A 22,581-nucleotide genomic window follows, 5' to 3' on the forward strand; every position below is an offset into this window, starting at 1 on the left:
CATTAATTGTTAAAAGTTCAATACATGAAGGAATACTTTCAAATATATGGAAACTAGTTCTAGAATTGACCGTCCTAGCTAACGTATGAGCAACCAAATTCACTTGTCTCCTAACAAACTTGACTTCAAAGTTTACACCGGATAACATAACAAGAATTATATCATTAACGATTGAAAGAAACTCTAAATTACCACGCCACTTTGGACGAATTGCTTCAACTAATACTTGAGAATCACCTTCGAATTGGACTCGATCAAAACCTCTATGCTTAGCTTCATTCATCGCTTGCAATAATGTCATGCTTCATTGTTGCCACTGTGTGAATCCAACAGTAAACTCACCGGAGCTATTACGAAAACAGGCACTCATTGTTGTCCTTCCCGAGTCGACAAAAAACGATGCATCTACATTACATTTTAACCATTCTATACGATATAGTCTAGTGCATGGAGTATTTAGTATCCAAAACAAAAATGAACGACAAGAACTTAATATACAAGATCAGCCTATAATTAGAGTAGTCTTGGATTTTGGTGATTGGAATTTTGAAAGAGTTAAGAGGAAAATTAGTACCACTTTTTCCAAGATTCACCAAACAACCACCATGCCCTTATCCATCTCCTTGGAAATTTCATTATTTGTCAAATACTTCCCTCCGTCTCAAATTATAAGGAAAAAAACTCATTTTTTTATCCCAAATTATAAGAGAAAAAATCATTTTCAAGAATGTTTTTTTCTTATTTTCATAAAATTAAATACAAATTGCATTTAATTTCTTCTCTCTCTCATTTTCTCAATAAATAACAAACAATAAAAATTATTTTTACATCTTTCTATGCAACTTATTCCAAGGAAAACCCACAAAAACATACTTCAAATTATCAATGTTTTACTTTTTCTTAATAAATGTGATATTTTTATTTTCTCTTATATTTTGGGACGGAGGGAGTACAATATTATTATCCTCCTGTTAGTCCCAATATTACATATCAAAGGGCAATTTATAATTCTTCATCCAAAACATATCCATCCACAGACCAGATAATCACGATCATGACCTTAGTTGGTAGCATTATTTTACAAGTACAATGATAATGCATCCCTAAAGTGGTTTTAAGTGGCAATTGTGGACAAATAAATCTTAGTTTTTACTTAATTTTATTTGATGGATAATAGCATGCGTTAGTTAATTAGTGTTATCAAGAAACAAGACAAGAGTGTACAAATGAAATAAGCAGAATCAATCAAACTGTTGACAATCTCTCATCCCAAATATATGTAAAAAATAAGGTAAATGCTAACTAATTTAAATTTTAAAATATTTTAAAGGTTCGTTTGTTGGTCACAATAAGATATAATAGTTGCATCATATTTTGTCTCATTATAGTGTTTGGTGATACAATAAAGGGTTAAATATATTTTTAGTTCCTCTAAATACATAAAATTTCATATTTAGTCCTTCTAAAAAAACCGAACTTTGGTTCCTCTAAAGGGTTAATTTGACGAAATGCCATTTTTAATACCTTAAAATATCATTAATTTAATTATGCAACTATTTAATATTTAATTTAACAATTTAATCTTTAATTTGAAGTTATAGATAAATTAACAAACATTGAAGATTAGATAGTGATAGTTAAATTATTAAACTATTTATATTTTAAGATCTTAATAATGATATGTTTTCAAAAAAAGTTATTTGAAACATGATACGCCAACTTTTGAAAAAAATAACTGGGACCAAAATTGAAAATAAAAAACTTAGAGGGATTAAAGTTTGAAGGAAAATTTTAGATCGACTGATAATAAAACTTGTTATATTTAGAATTAGAGGGACCAAAAACATATTTAACTCTACAATAAAATATGATAAAGTTAATTTTGAAACTTCTTTTATTTTGTTTCTTTAATTCAAATTATTATCCTGAATTGAGCTGGATTAAAATCAAGAATATGATAAGAAAATAGTTTAATGATTTACCCTATAAAATATATTTTAAAATAAAAATGAAATTAAAAAAATAATATATTAAATTTAAAATATATATAAAAAAATTAAAATATAATGAGACTGAGTACTTATGTGACTAAGTTTGTGTGACCTACTATATTTTAAAGTCTGTATCTTAGAAATTCATAAGTACTTAGTCTCCTTATATTGTATTGCCTACGCCTCTTTGAAAAACTGGTCAAATTCTACTGCCAGTTCAGAATCTAACCTGAGCTAAAACACTTAGTTTTTTAAAAAGCCAACACAATTCAATCCCTCATCTTGTGTTTTTCTCACCTTCAGTTGGCCTCAGAGCGCCTGGTCTGTTGCTTATCACTTAACCGTGTCACGGTAAAGATATTGAGAAAAACATATCTAGTGAAATCACTTCAACTTCTTGTACTGCCATACATTATGGCTATAGCTCAAATGAAGAGTCACATTGTAGGGATTGATTAGGATCTTTGGGACATTGTTGTGGAAGGTATTAATTTCCATGTTGACTGTGATAGAATGGTAGTGAAGACAACAATTAACCACCTCATAATTTATTATGTCAATAGCAATGAGATATAAACTCATCAGGCAATATTTAACCATCTCCAGATCATTTACATAGCCAATAGCAATTGGACTTAAGCGCCATTGAGGAAACCATAACCATATCAAAATAGCAATTGCACTTAAAGGTCATCAAGCTAAAGGTGAGAAAAACACAAGAATATAATCAGTTTCTGGCAAAGAAGTGCCTGAAATGCAAAAGACTTGACTGCATTTATGATGAAAAACCTCTAGGGTTTGAGAAAGAACCAATGAGTTCGAATAAGAAAATGTAAGCTCAAGATCCTTTGCAAAAAGTTGATCTTGAAGATGGCTCAGTAAAAAGGCCAACATATATCAGTGCAGGTTTAAAGATCAAATTGGAAGAACTCCTTATCGAACTTTAAGGACATCGAAGCAACATATAACAATCTCGAACTTAAGGGCATCGAGGAAACATTTAAACATCTCTAAATTTAAATAGCCAGTAACAAATAAACTTAAGCGTCATCGGGGTAACATATAACCATATTTAACCACTTCAAAATAATTTATATATCCAACAACAATTGATTTAACGGTCATCGAGAGAACATATAATCATCTCATAATAGCAATTGAACTTAAGAGTTATCAAGACAACATTTTACTATCTCAAAACTTATATTAACAACAATTGGACCATAACATATTCTTCAAATATATCAATTAGATTTTAAGCAATTTTCACTTTTCATCTTCTTCACCAGCACCATTTGAACATATAAAAAGCACAATCTCTCTCTCTCTCTCTCTCTCTCTCTCTCTCTCTCTCTCTCTCTCTCTCTCTCTCCCCTCTCTCTCAAAATTTAAAGAAAAGAATTAATGAAGTTAATAAAATTTGTAAAAACTTTTAACTAAGGAGGATACCCCATACTGAAGTCTTCATGCAAAGAGTGGAATAAACACAATCACTTGCATTTCATTTTAAATGTATGGAATATTTATCAATTGTTGTACAACAATCTTTATCATCTTTCCCTCGACAGAAGTAAATCAAGAATTATAATAATGTCACTCCATCATAGTTAGATTAATTTGGAATCTAATAATGCAACATATATGCATCTCAAAATTTATTTACCAATAACAATGGAACTTAAAAGTCATCGAGACAACATTTACCTAGTCAATAGAAATGACACTTAACCATCATTGAGAAAACATACAACCATCTTAAATTAGCAATTAGATGTTGAAGAAACATTTAACCATCTCAAAATTTATCGAACTTAAAGGGTCATTGAAACAAACTTAGAGGTCATCGAGGAAACAATTAACCATATCTGAATTTATATAGTCAGTAACAATTAGACATAAGTGTCATCGGGCAACATATAACCACATCAAAATAATTTATATATCCAACATCAATTGAATTTAATCGTCATCGAGGGAACGTATAAGTATAACCATCTAGAATAGCAATTGGACTTAAAGTCATCAAGGCAATATTTAATCATCTCAAAAGTTATAGTCTATAGCAATTTAACTTATGGGTCATCGACGCAAATTTTAAACCATCTCAAAAACAAGTTTTCCGAAAAGAAACCTACTGACCATATCATTACAATAGCAACAAATACATTTTAGATCAATATATAATCTCAACATATAAAGTAAAGGGCAACTAGTATAATCAAATTTAACAGTCATCGAAGCATTCTTTTATCAAATATTGAATGAAAACTAATCTTTTAAAATTTTGGTGTCAAACAGAATCTTTGGGCAGAAGATTGAAAATACTTTTAATAATCAAGAAAAATTGGTACCTTTCATGAAGAAAAATACACCAATGTTAATTATCCAATTTTCCTCTTTCAGGTTTAATTCTTGATTAAACCTATTTCAAAAACAATGCAAATTAGTACATATTAAAATTCCAAATTGAAATAAATCAAATATGGCAACAACAAAAAAAGCGAACTTGCCTTGACAAGTGGATTAAGCTATCATCGAGACAATATTTCACCAACTCAGTTAATACCGCGAATAGCAATTGACCTTGATGGTCGTGAAGACAACTAAACATCTCATAATTTAATATATCAATAGCAGAGACCTAAACTCATCAAGGCAACATTTAACCATCTCAAGATAATTTACATAACCAATAGCAATTGGAGTTAAGCGTCACCAAGGCAACCATAACCATATCAAAATAGCAATTGCACTTAAAGGTCATCGAGCCAACATTTAACCATCCCAAAATTTATATGACATATCGAGCCAACAGTTAGCCCATCTCAGAATTTTTGGGACTTTAACGGTCATTGAGGAAAAATATATCCATCTCAAAATTTATTTACTGATAACAATGGATCTTAAAACTCATCGAGACAATATTTAACCATCCAAAATTTTATTGGACATATTGAGGCAACATTTGACCCATCTAAGAATTTATTGGATTTAACGGTCATTGATGCAACATATATGCATCTCAAAATTTATTTACCAATAACAATGGAACTTAAAAGTCATCGAGACAACATTTACATAGTCAATAGAAATGACACTTAACCATCATTGAGAAAACATACAACCATCTTAAATTAGCAATTAGATGTTGAAGAAACATTTAACCATCTCAAAATTTATCGAACTTAAAGGGTCATTGAAACAACATAATAATCTCAACTTAGAGGTCATCGAGGAAACAATTAACCATCTGTGAATTTATACAGTCATTAACAATTAGACAAAAGCGTCATCGGGGCAACATATAACCAGATCAAAATAGTTTATATATCCAACATCAATTGAATTTAATCGTCATCGAGGGAACGTATAACCATCTCAGAATAGCAATTGGACTTAAGAGTCATCAAGACAACATTTAACCATCTCAAAAGTTACATAGTCTATAGCAATTGGACATAAGGGTCAACGATGCAATTTTTAAACCATCTCAAAAACAATTTTTCCGAAAAGGGACCTGCTGACCATATCATTTCAATAGCAACAAATAAATCTTAGATTAATATATAATCTCAACATAAAAAGTAAAGGGTAACTAGTCTAATCGGATTTAACAGTTATCAATGCAACATTTAATTTACCTAATGCAAGTTTCATTCTTTTGTCAAATATTGAATGAAAAATAATATTTTAAAATTTTGGTGTCAAACAGAATCTTCGGGCAGAAGTTTGAAAATACTTTAATAATCGAGAAAAATTTGTACCTTTTAGGAAGCAAGAGATACCAGAGTTAATTATCCGATTTTCCTCTTTCCCATCAGGTTTAATTCTCAATGCAATCTGTTCAAAAACAACGCAGATTAGTACATGTTCAAATTCAAAATTGAAATAAATCAAATATGGAAACAAATAAGAAGTGAACTTGCCTTGACAAGTGGATTAAACTGTTATCGAGACAATATTTCATCAACTTATTTATACCACGAATAGCACTTGAACTTGATGGTCTTGAAGATAACAATTAACCATCTCATAATTTAATATGTCAATAGCTGTGAGTCCTAAACTCATCGAGGCAACATTTAACCATATCGAGGCACTTCCCAAAATTTATTTGACATATCGAGGCAACATTTAACCCGTCTCAGAATTTATTAGACTTTAACAGTCATCAAGGCAAAATATATACATCTCAAAATTTATTTACCAATAACAATGGAACTTAATACTCATCGAGGCAACATTTAACCATCCAACCATCCTAAAATTTATTGGACATATCGAGGCAACATGTAACCCATCTCAGAATTTATTGGACTTCACCGGTCATCGATGCAACATATATCCACCTCAAAATTTATTTATCAATAACAATGGAACTTAAAACTCATCGAGGCAACATTTAACCATCTCAAGATAATTTACATAGACAATAGCAATTACACTTGACCGTCGAGAAAACATACAACCATCTCTAAATAGTAATTAGAGGTCGAAGAAATATTTAATCATCTCAAAATTTATCAAACTTTAAGGGTCATCGAAGCAACAGATAACAATCTCAAACTTAGAGGTCATCGAGGAAACATTTAACCATATCTTAATTTATATAGTCAGTAACAATTAGAAATAAGCGTCATCGGGGCAACATATAATCAGATCAAAATAATTTATATATCCAACATCGATTGAATTTAATCGTCATCGAGGGAAAACATAAAACCATCTCAGAATAGCAATTGGACTTAAGAGTCATCAAGGCAACATTTAACCATCTCAAAAGTTATATAGTCTAGCAATTGAACTTAAGGGTCGTCAACACAATTTATAAACCATCTCAAAAACAAGTTTTCCGAAAAGGAACCAACTGACCATATCATTTCGAAAAGGTACCCAAATGCAGGTTTCATTATTTTGTCAGCCTCAGTGCAACAGACCTGGCCAGCATTTCGAGAGTCAGCATCAATCTTGAAACATTGTTCATAAGCATTAATTGCTAGAGCAATATCACCATTATCCTTGTAAAGAACCCCTGCACAACAAGAATAGAAAAGATGAAGTGTGCTATGGAAAAAGTGTAGGGGTTTCACTTACTGGGACATCTTGAAATAAATCATATTTTGTAACTATACATAGAAACAAAATTTCATAAAATTTTCTACGTAAGAGGGAGGATACCATACAGAAGTCTTCATGCAAAGAGTGGAATAAACAGAATCACTTGCGTTTCATTTTAAATGCATGGAATATTTATCAATTGTTGTACAACAATCTTTGCCATCCTTCCCTCGGACAGACATAAATCATAAATTATAATAATGCCACTCCATCATGGTTAGATTAGTTTGGAATCTAATTGCTGAGAATAAACTAATCTTTGCAAATCTTCAGCATTTCTGACCATCCTAATAAATTTATAATAATGCTACTCAATTATAGTTAGATTAGTTTGGAATCTAATTGTTGAGAATGAGATGACTCTGCAACCAAGAAGCTTGGCAAAGTCAAACTAAGAAAACCATTTCACATATTAATAGCATTCATATTTGATCAAAGTCATTAAAGCCACATATCCAAATCCAAAATTATGATGATATGTCAAACCAGAAACAGCACAGCCTTAACGAAAAACAAACACATTTAAGTTGTCACAAATCACAATGACCAAACGACTAATTTATTAGATAAAGGATTAAAAGACCTAGGTTATTATATGGTTCTGCATATGTCAGATTTGCTATGATAGCTTTCTCAATCATATTTGTCTGAATCATACTTGCAGCAACGTCTGTTTTAACCAGGAGAACGTAGAAAAGATAATAAAAATAGAAATTAAAGATATTTGATCAACGTCAAAAATTCAAAAAGGGTACGATGTTTACCTGGACAATGTAGACAACACCAATGTAATTTAATGATACTTGGACAATGTAGACAACACCAATGTAATTTAATAACTGTGAACAATTGGATTTGATTGACAAAGCAAGCTACAATACCAAAAAAAAAATATTCCTACAAAAACCTTGTGCAATCCAACAAGGGTTGCAGTTTGTGAAAAATAGGAAAAATAAATTTTTCTGGACGTACCTGAGTTACATTTGCACTCAGTACCAGGCTTTATTTATAAAACTTGTAATTACAATGGTAATAAAATTTGAATATGCAATTTACAAGGGAGTAATTAAGCTAACACAATTTCTTAAGATATATTGAACTTAATCTTGTTGTGCAGTGAACCTTAGCTTTTTCAAAAGTGTAGAATTAATATATTTTAATTTAATTTCCAAGCCGGTGAATAGGTATTCTCCATTCCCTGCTTGGACATAATTCTTTCAAAGTTTCAGCTACCCAATCCTTTAGTGAGAATACCCCCGCATTCTATATTTATGACTAGTATCTTCTAGGATATTATAGTTTTATAACTTGGTTCTTATTACTTATTTGGTGACTAATGTATCTGTATATATACATTGTATATTCCTAAATCTGTATATATAAATTGTATATTCCCAAAATTTATTTGATATATTGAGGCAACATTTATCCATCTCAGAATTTATTGTACTTTTAACGGTCATCCAAGAAAAATATATCCATCTCAAAAATATATCCATCTCTAAACTGTTATCGAGATAATATTTCACCAACTCTGGCAACTCATTTATACCCCAAATAGCAATTGAACTTAATGGTCTTGAAGATAACAATTAACAATCTCATAATTTAACATGTCAATAGCAGTGAGACGTAAACTCGTTGAGGCAACATCTAATCATCTCAAGATAATTAACATAGCCATAGCAATTGGACTTAAGCGTCATCGAGGCAACCATAACCATATCAAAATAGCAATTGCACATAAAGGTCATCGAGCCGACATTTAACCATCCTAAAATTTATTTGACATATCGAGACAACATTTAACCCATCTAAGAATTTATTGGACTTCATCGGTCATCGATGCAAAGTATATCCACCTCAAAATTTATTTATTGATAACATGGAACTTAAAACTCATCGAGGCAACATATAACCATCCAACCATCCCAAAATTTATTGGACATATCGAAGCAACATTTAATCTATCTCAGACTATGTTGTCAATAGCGGTTGTAGTGGCCGCTATAGCGGCGAGTCGCGTCAAATTGAGGGTGGCCGATACAGAGAAGTGCGGAGCAGACAACAATGGAGTCGCGAGCGAGTTTTGGGTGTAGCGGGCGAGTTTCAGGTGTAGCGGGTAGCGGGCGAGATTGCGGGTGGAGCGGCGCTATATGCTTAAACCGGAAACGACAAGTTTGCCCTTAATTTTAAAACATTTCTGAGGGTAACTGCGTAATTGCGGCGAACCCTAATCCATCCATTTATTCACTATAAACTCTCTCTTCCTCAATAATTCACTTTTCAACGCCGTTTTGGAGAGTACGAACAAATCTACGAACTTTCCTTCTCCTCTCATCAACTTCTCTTCTCAGAGTTTGCTTCTTTCACGGTTTGTTTCAGTCTTTCTTCTCTGCTTCTTTCTTTATTTCTTTCTATTTCTTTCTCTTGCTTTTTTTTTTCTTTCTGAATCTGTGTTTCTGTTTCTTTTTGTTTCTTTTTTCTTTGTATATCTGTTTCTAAGCCTTTTTCTCTCAAACTCTGTTACTTCGTGGCTCTGTTTCTTATTTTGTTGAAAAAGATTAGTTCTCTTTTTCTATAGCTCACTGTGTTTGTTGTTTATTCTGTTGTTTCTACAAACAAACAGTCATGACGACAACTCCTACTGCTCCTAATACTCAACCATCATCAACCAATGATCAATCAGTTGCCTCTTCAGCTAGTTAGTTATTCAAACCAAAGGGGGATATAGGATGGAATTGGAACAGTGTGGAAGACTTGAAAAATAAGCACTGTGTTATATGTGATTTCTGTGGTGAATCGTCTAATGGAGGAATTACTAGGGCCAAGCAACATCAGTTAGGAATAGGAGGAAATGTGAGAGGTTGCCAAAAAACACCTGAAGATGTTAAAAAGAAGTTACAGGAGGCTGAAGACAAGAAAAAGGCTGCCAAGATGGCCAAGTCAGGTGAAGTGAATGAAAATCCTGATGACATGGCGGCGCTACAAGAAATTTCAAGGATTCGAAGTGGAAAAAGGCAGTCTGAAGAGGAGACTATGTTGCCGCCTCAAAAGAAGAACACAACAAAAGGTCCCTTGGATGCAATGTACTATAAAAAACCAGAGGATCCTATAGGAAAAGGAAAGCAGACAAGCATCAATGATGCCTTTGATAAGGATGCAAGAGCAAAATGTTGCCAATACATAGCTCGTTTCTTTTATCGGAACGGAATTGCTTTTAATGTTGCACATTCAAAAAGCTTCAAACTGGTGATTGAAGCAATATGTAATTATGGTGCACATTTGAAGCCTCCAAGGTACCATGAGTTGAGGGTTCCGATGCTTAAAGAAGAGTTGAGACTTACACATGAGATGTTGGAAAGTAACAGGAAAGAGCAAGCAAAATATGGTTGTTCCATAATGTCTGATGGTTGGACTGATACAAAGGGAAGAACATTGATCAATTTTTTGGTCAATTGTCCGGCAGGAACAATGTTTGTTAAAAGTGTTGATGCTTCTGCATACATGAAAACCGGACAAAAGTTGTATGAGCTGCTGGACAGTTTTGTTGAGGAGGTTGGTGAAAGTAATGTTGTGCAGCTTGTTACCGACAATGGAAGCAATTATGTGTTGGCCGGTAAGTACTTACTAATGTACTATTCTAATTCTTAATACTTATTAACATATTTAAGTATTTATGTTTGGGTTGTGGTTATTATTATAGGTAAACATCTGCAATTGTCAAGACCAAAAATATTTTGGACTCCGTGTGCTGCCCACTGTTTAGACCTGATGCTAGAAGATATTGGAAAAATTCCAAGAGTTGATAAGGTTATTAAAAAAGGAATTAGTATTGTGGGCTTCATTTACAACCATTCTTTGGTTTTGAACTTAATGAGGGAGAAGTTGGAAAGTGAGTTGGTTAGAAATGGAGTCACAAGGTTTGCCACAACCTTTCTTACTTTGCAAAGATTGCACAATCTAAAGGCAAAAATCAGAACCATGTTCACTTCAGAAGAATGGTCGAAATTGAATGCAAGTAAGGAATTGAAAGGAAAAAAGATAGCTGCTATTGTACTTCAAGTGTCTTTTTGGGATGATGTTGCTTTTGCTCTTAGGGCAATGGGGCCTCTTGTAAAAGTACTCAGGCTTGTTGATAATGAAAAAAAGCCTGCAATGGGTAGCATCTATCAGGCAATGGTGGAAGCCAAGGAGAATATCATGAACAACTTCAACAACAATGAAAGCAAGTACAAACAAGTCATTGATATTGTTGAAAGAAGATGGAGTATTCAACTTCATCATCCATTGCATGCAGTTGGGCATTACTTAAATCCGAAGTACTTTTATAGCAACCCACTGATTGAGAATGATGGTAAGTTGTTGGATGGCCTGTATGCATGCAATGATAAGCTCTCTGCAAGTGCTGAAGTTGTTGATGAGATCCGTGGAGAATTGGCAAAATATAGAATGGGTGAGGATCATTTTGGAAGGAGTGCAGCAGTAAGGCAAAGAGAAAAGATAGCTGCCGGTAAGTATATTATCATAATATTTAATTGTGCAACAATTTGTGTATGTAAGCTAAAGCTAATGTGAACAATTTGCAGCTGAGTGGTGGAAGAGATATGGAGCAAATACACCAAATTTGCAGCTCCTTGCTATTAAAATATTGAGTCTGACATGTAGCTCATCGAGGTGTGAACGGAATTGGAGTGCTTTTGAGCATGTAAGTACTAAGTAGTCGATAATAAGTTCATTAAATTTATAGTATTAATTTATCAATATGACATTTATTATTTAAACTAACAAATTAAAATTATAATTTAGATTTACTCGAAGAAGAGAAATAGGCTTGAACATCAAAAGTTGCAAGACTTGGTTTTTATCAAGTATAACCAAAATCTGAAAGAACGCTACGACAGCGATGATGTAATTGATCCTGTGGTCTTGGATAATGAAATTGACAGTAGTAATGAATGGTTGTTGGGAGATGAAGTTGAAGCACAACCTGATTTGGTGTTTGATGGTGATGATTTGTCTTGGCTAGATGTTGATATTGCAAGTGGTGCTGCTAAGCCTACAATCAACACTAGGAAGCAAGTAGCATTGCAGCAGAAGAAAGCAGCAACACCTGCACCTAGGCCTCCACAACATTCAGCTTCTTCATCTAGGACTAATCCAAAAAGAAAAGCTGTGAAAGCAGCAACAGTAGTGATTGATGAATTTGATGGTGGAACATATGTTGGAGATGGAGATGATGATGAAGAGGATGAAGTGCATGATGAAGAGGAATCAAGTGGTGGATGAAAGTGATGATGAGGAAGACTTGAATTTTAACGACTCTTGAATTTATATTTGATGTTTAGAACTAAGTATTAAGTGTTTGTTTGTTTTCCTTGCATTTCCTTAAGACTTATGTTTATTATTGGTAATTGCATTTTGGAACATATGCTACTATTATATGTAGTATGTATTTGGATGATTGGTAATTTGGTATTTGAATTTTGCAAGGACCTATGCAACTATTATTAGTTTTAAACTTTATGAAGTATGTATTTTGATTATTGATATTTATCATGTAATTTTTATTTTATTGTCCGTGACGCGTCACGTAAATAGCGCCCACGACACTCCCTGCTACCGCGACGCGTCAAATTTAGGGTTGTCCGCGTCGCGTCGCTTTTCCGCTTTAACAACCTAGATCTCAGAATTTATTGCTCTTCATCGGTCATTGATGCAAGATATATCCATCTCAAATTTTATTTACCAATAACGATGGATCTTAAAATTCATCAAGGCAACATTTAACCATCTCAAGATATTTTATAAAGACAATAGCAATTACACTTGACCGTCGAGAAAACATACAAACATCTCAAAATAGCAATTAGATGTCGAAGAAAAATTTAATCATCTCAAAATTTATTGAACTTTAAGGGTCATCGAAGCAACCAATAACAATCTCGAACTTAGAGGACATCGAGGAAACATTTAACCATATCTTAATTTATATAGTCAGTAACATCCAAATAATTTATATATCCAACATCAATTGAATTTAATCGTCATCGAGGGAACATATAACAGCTCAGAATAGCAATTGGACGTAAGAGTCATCAAGGCAACATTTATGCATCTCAAAAGTTATATGGTCCAGCAATTGAACTTAAGGGTCATCGACACAGTTTTTAAACCATCTCAAAAAAAAGTTATACGAAAAGGGACCAAGTGACCATATCATTTCAATAGCAACAAATAAATTTTAGATCAATAAATAATCTCAACGTATAAACTATAGGGTAACTAGTCTAATCGGATTTATCAGTCATCAAAGTAACATTTAATTTACCCAATGCAGGTTTCATTCTTTTGGCAGCCACGGTGCAACAGACCAGGCCAGTATTTCGAGAGTCAGGATCAATCTTGAGACATTGTTCATAAGCATAAAGTTTAGAATTTTTACATTTAAAAAATAAAAACTATATTCAAGTCTGAGCCATCTAATTTTAATCAAACGGCTCTTATGCACTGACTGCATCTTAACCTATTGCATTCAATTCATTTCCCTTTTTCCTCAAATACTATTATTTCTACCTTCAAAGAAAATCAGCACTAAATTAGTAGCATCTTAACATGTGCTTCCCTCACTTACGTTGATTATCCTTGTTGGTTCGGAGTTCTTATCGTTAGAAACAGGTGGTTCTAACAACTCCGTACAATATCTACGCCGCAAATTCCTATATGTAAAGTCCATACCAACGATAAAGTTGGCTCCATCACAGACAGGGGACGTGGACATGACCTATCGCAGACTTATTCTGAAGGTTTTTTTTTAATGTGTTGGGTTTTTGTGATTGGCTACATCTTGCAAAAGCCAACTCTAGCCAGATGCTGGACAAGATGTTGTAGCATGTGAGTACAGCATTGTCTGATCTGTATCGCGCAGGAATTTTTATATCATATCGCAGGCAAGATTTGTTTCGTTTATATGATCAAGCTTATGGGCCAAGCCAAACCGCGCCTTGTTTTCCAAGTTTCTGAAAGGTGGTTTGTGTGTTTTATTTGAAACAAAAATATAACGTGATATATTTTTGTATTAAATCAAAATATTGTTTTACTTTTAAAACAATCTAGGGCTTGTCGCAAATTCTTACGAGTTATGTGTCTGAAAACCTAGCTTGCCCATCAAGACAATTCAAGACTATAAATACGTGAAGACTAGGACCTATTTTTCTCATGTAATCTAAACTATGTTTTACTAAAAGTGAATTTTAGGGTTTAAAGTGTTTTGTTAATTGTGAGCCTTTCTTGTGTCACTTTGATGCAAGCTTAGGACTGTGTCTTGGGTTTTAATTATGGACTGCTCCTTCGCGCATGGATTGGCATTTCTTTGGTGGATTTTACTACTCTCCTTCGCGTCGGTCTTTTTTGCAGCTTATTTGGCTTACTTGTGTTTGGGTGATCTGGACAGAGAGAAATCATCGTTTGTTCCAAGGCTCAACATGCACACCTCATCTTTTGTTGGACAAGATCAAGCTTTTCTCATTTAGGTGGTTGAAGACGACGAGTATCACGTTAGCTTCAAATCCCCATAGTTGGGGGTCTAATCCATTGTTGTGTTTGGGCCTTGTATGATTTGTTATGATTGTATCTTTTTGACTCTTTTGTAAACTGTTATAGTCTACCTCGGTACGTCTTGTGCTGGGGAGGCTGTTTGTGTTAATATATTTCATTTTGGCTTCTTCAAAAAAAAAAAAAAAAACTTTGAAGTACGGAGTTAGTTTGTGTTTTTAATTGTGTTTCACTCCAGAGCTTTTAAGCGAGAGTGAAGTCTAGTTTCTTAGGAGAGTGTCTCCATCATTGATCGTTATTAAGTAATAACAACGTTGCTGGTGTTGTTAGAAGGAATTGGGACGGGGTCTCATATCTAGGAGGTTCCTAGGTAGGATTTGCACGGGTAGTGTTTAGGCGATAAGTCGAGTACCGGGTGTTGGTCGAGAGCTTTGAACTAGAACTATTATAGTAGATTCATTCATGGATTGGTATCCCCAGAGTAGGTGACGTTGCACTGAACTGGGTTAACAAACGATCTGTGTTATTTTCATTATTGTTGTTTATTGTCTTTATTATCCTCAGCTTTTATATTGCTACGACAGTTGCTGTAGCATCTTGCGTAGCATCTGTCCACTGCGTGCTGGAATTTCAACTTTGATGCAAGTTTAGGATTGTGTCTTGGGTTTTAATTGTGGACTACTCCTAAGCTTTGAAGTACGGAGTTAGTTTGTGTTTTTTAATTGTGTTTCACTCGAGAGCTTTTAAGCGAGAGTGAAGTCTAGTTTCTTAGGAGAGTGTCTCCATCTTTGATCGTTATAAAGTTGACAGCAACACTGTGAGTGTTGTTTGAAGGAATTGGGACGGGGCCTCATATCTAGCAGGTTCCTAGGTAGGATTGCACGGGTAGTGTCTAGGCGATAAGTCAAGTATCGGGTGTTGGTCGAGGGCTTTGAACTAGAACTATTATAGTGGATTCATTCCTGGATTGGTATCCCCTAGAGTAGGTGATGTTGCACTGAACTAACAAACGATCTGTGTTATTTACTTTACTGTTGTTTATTGCTTTATTATATTTAGCGTTTATATTGCTACAACAGTTGTTGTAGCATCTTGAGTAGCATCTGTTCACTGTGTGCCATGTTTCAGAATGTCATAGGATAACTTAATGGCCAATTTAACATATTCATCTTCATTTTTGGCAATCAAATTCCCCATAACTGAATTGTTAAAAGTGAGATATTCAGCATGTAAAGAACTGTATACTCAAGTATAGTTCATCAAAGATTTAGACAGGCATTACTACTGCCTGCAAAGCTCTTGTAAAACGGAAACAAAAAAGAACGAAACACAACGGCGGACAAAAAGGAACAAAAATGTAACTAAGGAAACAGATCTTAGGCACTACAAAACAAGTAGCTAGTCATGTTTTCATAAACTTCGACAATACAATAATAGGGTGTGAAATTTCCATGGTAACAACTTAGAGAGAAAAGGCTTCAACAGACACATGAAGAATGAATTATGGGTCTTCGCCCAGTTCCCGTGTGACATTTTACACTATTACAGTGGGTGTCTAAATCATAACGATAAACAACATACAGAGATGGTCTAGAGAACTAGATCTAAAGGAATGTACGTTACTTAGCTAGAATTTGCAAATGACCCTATTCTATATTTGGATGGTCACAAGGGCAAACCAGTCTGGCATTCTTACAACGTTTTTACATAAAATCTGGGATAAAAATTAATGGGTCTGAGTGCGGTTAATAAGTTACTAATTAAGTTACTAATTTGTTGGACTGGGTTGCTTCATCCATGTAAGTATCTAACATCAACATCATGTACCTTATTTACAAACAAAGAAACCAGTATAAATTCTACAATGATAAATCGTGATTTAATCAAACAAATATGAAGAGGCTTTATGCAATCAAGTGTTTTACTAAATGTAGATTTGTTACCTGCGAAAATAGTTCAGCTGGGCAAGTTAAAAGATTTTCCTCTGCATCTGTTGTGTTTTTGTTTCTTACCGTAGCAATTGTTCTCAAAATGGAACACAGAAGTATAGAGCCTGTAGAATGAGAAATAACAAAATAAAAAAACACATAATCGATTAAAAGGTATTCAAACTAACATGCTCAACATACTTCTGTATCGAAAAACACAGTTTTTTAGGGTTGAAATTTAAAGTACTCTACAAAGCTAGTTTAACAAAATCCGTGATCATTGTCTAGATATTTTGATTCTAGTATCCTTTCCAATAGTTAGAACTAAAAACTAGTTTTGCCAGTCATTGATCAGACCAGGGCAAAACAAAAAGTATTCACATTTGATACATATTACATACAATACTCAAAAATATAATATAAAATAAAAATTGGCAAACCATTTTTTGAGTCAATGAAATCAAATTGCATACTCAAATGCAACAAAATCATTGAGGAAATGTTATCATTAAATATATATATATGTCGTGATAATTAGGTATAAGAATTAATGTCAAATAAACTCATCCTAATAATTTTCATTGTTTAATTTAATGAAGCACTTAAAAAACTAAGCAAAACAAAAACACTCAGAGAAGTAATCAAATCAACAAGAAATTATCGACATAGCCTACAAAGAACAGCGAGAAAACGCAAAAATGAAATTAAGTAACAAAAAGTGATTATTTTGTAAATAAGCGGATGAAAATCTGAATCTGGAAGTAAAAGAAATAAGATAGATGAAAACCTGCAAAACGCTGTTGCAATAACAAGTATTGCCAAAATTCTCAAGGCCAAAGTAATGTTCTCCTTCAGGAAAATTGTCGCCGAGAGCGGTTAAATCGAACACAAAAAACTCAGATCTTTCTCGGTGAATGGAATCCCGAAGTTCATTATTCTCTCTGCGCGTAACTGCGTTGCTTGATTTGTTGCAGAACAGAGAGAAATTTGATGATTTTTGATTGAGAAGAAAACAAGGGTTTCATTTGTTCGTTACAGGGAAGAGAATAAAATGCAGAAAATTGAGAGGATAACGGAGTTTTGAAAAGAGAAACAATTAAAACCACATGTAGAAGTATATAAGTGATTATAATTACGGACACCACAAAAATCTCATTTTGTCTATGAGAAATTTGAAATTCAGGAACATAAAAATTAGGGTTATAGGAACCGAAGTCCCGGAAACGTTTACTAAACGATTCCTTTCTAGACACACTTAGAACTTTGGACCAGTACACCAACAGATATGTAAAATTAGAGTAACTAGAACGTCGACCCGTCCGGTGCACAGGTCTGATTAGCTGTAAGATATATAATGATTAAATAAGATATGATAATTCCAATAATGTAAGGTATATGAAAAACATTGAATAACATTAAACGATAGTTCAACAATAATTTTGGATAAATATTCATACAAAGAAAATTATGTTATATTACGGAAAACTTCCTTATAGACCACATTCAAAGTCTTAGTCGTATCTTCACCGTCGTCTTCGATGATCAATATTTTTAATCATTTTCTAGAGTAACTCTTGAAATTGCAACATATAACTGACCATGTGAAAACACTGGCGACGGAAGATATATCCCAACATGCTTTAAAGATTGTCCCTGACTCTTATTAATAGTCATCGCAAAAGAAATCATTAAAGGAAATTGTCTCCGTTGAAATTTAAAAGGAATTCTCACGGCAGATGGTGTCAGAGAAAATCTAGGTATGAAAACCTGATCACCAATATTACTTCCTGAAATAATTTTTCCTTCAAGAGCACGTTTTCCCAATCTCGTAATAATAAATCTTGTTCCATTGCATAATCCTAATTTTTTATTCAAATTCCTTAATAACATAACTGGAACTCCAACTTTAAGTTTCAACTTGTGATTTGAAAGTCCCGACGTAGAAATCGTGTTCAAAAATTCGGGAGTATGAACATCATCCACTGTTTGACCGTCTACATTTTGTGTGAGTGGAGTATCATAACTCAAATATGTTTTTTCTTCACCAGAAAATTAAATCTAACATATAATCATTTATTGTGTCGACTATTGAATTTTTAGGAGCTAGTATAACTCTATTTTGGAAATACGTTATATCGTTCATGTTTTGTAAAAGTTGGGGATATGTGCTTTCAACGATAGAAGCAAGAGGATCACCTGAATAAGGAATCAATAAATCTGATGGAATGTCAAGTTCTAAATCATCATCGTTGTCATCTCCAATTTTTCAATCGCCAACACCCAAAACCCATTCAGAAAATAATTTTTTTTGTTCAACGTCTGCACTCGAAGCACTACCGAGAAGCCTCATGTTTTTACTCAATGTTAAAACTTCACAAAAATTCCAAAGAACCGAAGAATTAATAGTAGCATGAACAACTTTTGGCTTTGTACCTTTGGGTATTAATGGTTTAATTTGTCTAAAATCTCCGTCAAAAACAATTTTTCTACTAAAGAGAATGTGTTTATTTTTTTCATCAATAGACTTGAGAATATATTTTAAAGTTCGATCAACAGCTTTGAAACAGTGTTTGTGCATCATTGTTGCTTCATCTCATATAATGAGCTTTGCTTTTTGTATTATTAGCGCCAAAAGGCTTTTAGGAACTATGGTACATGTTGAAAACTCGTCAACATTTAGAAGAAAACAAAACCTTGAATGTGTTGTTCTACCGCCAGGTATAAGCAATGCATCGATTCCCACTTGAGACAACTGTTAAAACTATCTCACCTTTTGAGCGTAATGCGGCTGACATAGCCCTCCAGATAAATGTCTTCCATGTACCGCCATGTACCATAACGAAAAAACACACCAGATTTGTTTTCGTTAATTTTGTCATGATTGTGTCATATACTTTACGTTGCTCTGAAGTCATAGTTGACATCAATCTAACATGTTCCTCAGCTAATGATTATCTGTTATAATTCAATTCGTCATGTATTAAACTATTTTGTATATCAGGAACTAATGATGTGTCTGCTCTAGGCTTTGGAGGATAATCTTTTAAACTCTTCCCACAACTACGTAACATCATCTCAATATCTGCTAGTGCATATTGTATCAATTGATCATCGATTAATATTAAATCTGCAATGTTATAAAATCAAAATAATGAATGTGATTAGTGACATGACTATGGTTGTGTTTGGTTGTATTACAAAAAAAATTGAATTAGCAGAATTGAGTTTGATAATAACTTTCCAAATCACACGTGATAATAACTTTTCAAATCTCACATGATAATTATTCTCTAAATTTATGATCCGGTAGAAAAAAATCATTGATCAGGAAAGACATAAAAATATTTCGTGATGAATAATATAGTCAACAATAATTTTGATATGATATACTTTTAAAATTGATGGTGCTTATCAATTTTTGCACATAATTTTATTCACAATTGGAATACTTGCCCTAGTGGATGAAAATATTGCCTTACACCGAAGGGTTGCGGGTTCAAATCCTAGTCAAGACAAAATTGTATTATTTTTTAATTTTTAATAAAAATTGCAAGATAAAATGGAGGGAAAACATGGAAAACAAATTAGGGTTTAGGGTTTGCTTGTGTATACAAGCTTATAATATAAAAGATATTAACCATAAATTTGAATTTCAAAAAAAAAAAATCATAAATTTGAATAAATTTTCATATAATGGAAATTATGATATATTACGAAATATTTTTTTATAAACTACAATAAAAAATTTATTTGCATCTTCACTATATTTGTCGATGATCGGAATCTTTAATCATTTTCTAGAAGTAACTTTTGAAGTTGCAACATACAACTGACCATTTGAAAACACCGGCGACGAAAGATATATCTTAACATGTTTAACAGATTGTATTTACTCTTTATTTTAATTTTGATTAAATATTAAAAGTTATCTTAAATTGAATTATGATTTTTTTTTTTGCATAATAGAATAGTGGCAACGAAGAAGAAAAAAATGAAACATGTTTTGTAAAAAAAAAAAATTGAGTAAATATTTTTTTGTAATCGGACATGTAAAAATTATATACACATTTCGTCGTATCCCAATTTTTTTTTATAATTAGTTTTTTTATAATTGGTTTACGATTACCTTATATTAACAAACTTATAATATAAGAGATAAGGGATGATGCAGTTCAAATTTATTGAAAAACATGGTTAACATATTAGAATTCCTAACTTTTATCACCATTGATGCACATACTCTAGTGGTTGAAAGACTTTATTGTAAGCAAATGCAGATTCGATTTTTATTGTAGACAAATTTGTATTTTTTTTAAAATATTAAGCCACAATAAAAAGATAGGGAAAAGAGAGGCGAAATAAATTAGGTTTAGGGTTAGCTTATGTTAGCAAGCTAATAATATATATATATATATATATATATATGGAGGGATCAAATTACACCGGTGTAACATTTGAGTAATGTTACACCGCTCAATAACACTAAGAATACAAATTTTACAAAATCCACCGTTTGATTAAAAGTTTATATCATATAGATCATCTATGTTAGAATTTATAAAAATTTAAAATCATTTGATACGTTATTGAGATCGATCAAGATGAACGGTATTCAATAAAAATGCATAAACCATTAATCTTGATTGGTCTCAATAACATACCAAATGATTTTAGATTTTTGTAAAAATTAATATGGATGATCTATACGATATAAGCTTTCAATCCAGGGGTGGATTTTGTAAAATTTGTATTCGTTAAAGCGTTATTGAGCAGTGTAACATTACTCAAATGTTACACCGATGTAATTTGATCCCTCCCATGTATTTTTTTTAAACCAAAAAGATGCTAGCTAAGTGCTAGGCATCCCAAAATATATAAATAAATAATAACAAGTAGATATAAATGGAGGGGACTAGACCAAGACTCCATTTAAGAAACACAAAACCTGAAAACAGGTACGCCAAACTTGTTTTTTACATAACTATCCCTAATAAACATAAGTGTTTCATGCCAGTAAGTAATAGATTGTAAAGTAAGATCTTGATTAGCAAGTGTATCAGCAACTCAAATGTAATTTGATCCCTCCCATATATATATATATATATATATATATATATATATATATATATATATATATATATATATATATATATATATATATATATATATATATACAAGAGATATAACTCAAATGCAAATCTATAACGCGTCTTATTTAAATTAATTTGGAACTGAATATTGCAAAAATCTAATGGAAAATTTATTAATGTAAAAACCGGGAGAAAAAATGAGAGGAAATAAATTAATTGAATTCTATTTAAACAAAAAAAAAATTGTATAAAAACAAATTGAATGTGTATTACATAAAAAATTTGGAGTTTTATAAAAAAAACAGGGTTGATTTCTATTTAAACAAAATTAAACATTGATTTCATATTTATTACACGTGAATTACCAAATTATATTAGATTAATTCATGTAGTCTAACGACAAATTCACCAAGTAAATCTTAAAGGTCATGAGTTCGATTCTTGTTGAGGTATTTTTTAACATTTTATTTGAATTAAATTAGGGTTAAAATGAGAGGGAAAAAGATTATGTTTAGGGTTAACGTATCGGAATAAGCTCAAAATATAAGAGATAAGAGATTTATTGATTTGCTATAGATTTCTAATTATCGGTTTTTAATTGTTTAAACTGTGCAATGAAAATTGATGGTGCTTAATTGTCGTGTGAAATGTTTCTTATGAAAATTGATGGTGCTTAACACTTTGTGAACATAATTTTAATTAAAACTGGTCTACTTGGCATAGTGGTTGAACTGTTGTAGTCTTCGAACCTTAGTCAAGACAAAATTGTATTTTATTTAATAATAGATTGCAATATAAAAGTGGAGGAAAAACAAGTTAGGTTTAGGATTTTCTTGTGTATACAAACTTATAATATAAGAGATAAGAGAAGTTATTGCCCACATTTCTCCAACCTATATA

At 32.4% G+C, this 22,581-nt stretch overlaps 1 protein-coding gene and 1 long non-coding RNA gene across 2 annotated transcripts; one reads left to right on the forward strand and one right to left on the reverse strand.

Moving 5' to 3' along the window:
• Window positions 1-9,740: 9,740 nt before the first annotated feature.
• LOC123914949 lies at window positions 9,741-12,398 on the forward strand. The gene is made up of 5 exons (XM_045966111.1): window positions 9,741-9,813; window positions 9,925-10,728; window positions 10,816-11,622; window positions 11,699-11,817; window positions 11,919-12,398. Exons 1-5 carry the CDS (start codon window positions 9,741-9,743, stop codon window positions 12,396-12,398), a joined length of 2,283 nt encoding a protein of 760 aa, XP_045822067.1.
• Window positions 12,399-14,840: 2,442 nt separating this feature from the next.
• LOC123913847 lies at window positions 14,841-17,872 on the reverse strand. The gene is made up of 3 exons (XR_006811720.1): window positions 17,379-17,872; window positions 16,607-16,716; window positions 14,841-16,490 (listed from the first exon to the last, which is right to left on the reverse strand). It is a non-coding gene; the product is annotated as an uncharacterized LOC123913847 (long non-coding RNA).
• Between the last annotated feature and the right edge of the window lie 4,709 nt (window positions 17,873-22,581).

This window comes from Trifolium pratense, linkage group LG3 (genome assembly GCF_020283565.1).
Source record: "Trifolium pratense cultivar HEN17-A07 linkage group LG3, ARS_RC_1.1, whole genome shotgun sequence".
Classification (NCBI taxonomy): Eukaryota; Viridiplantae; Streptophyta; class Magnoliopsida; order Fabales; family Fabaceae; genus Trifolium; species Trifolium pratense.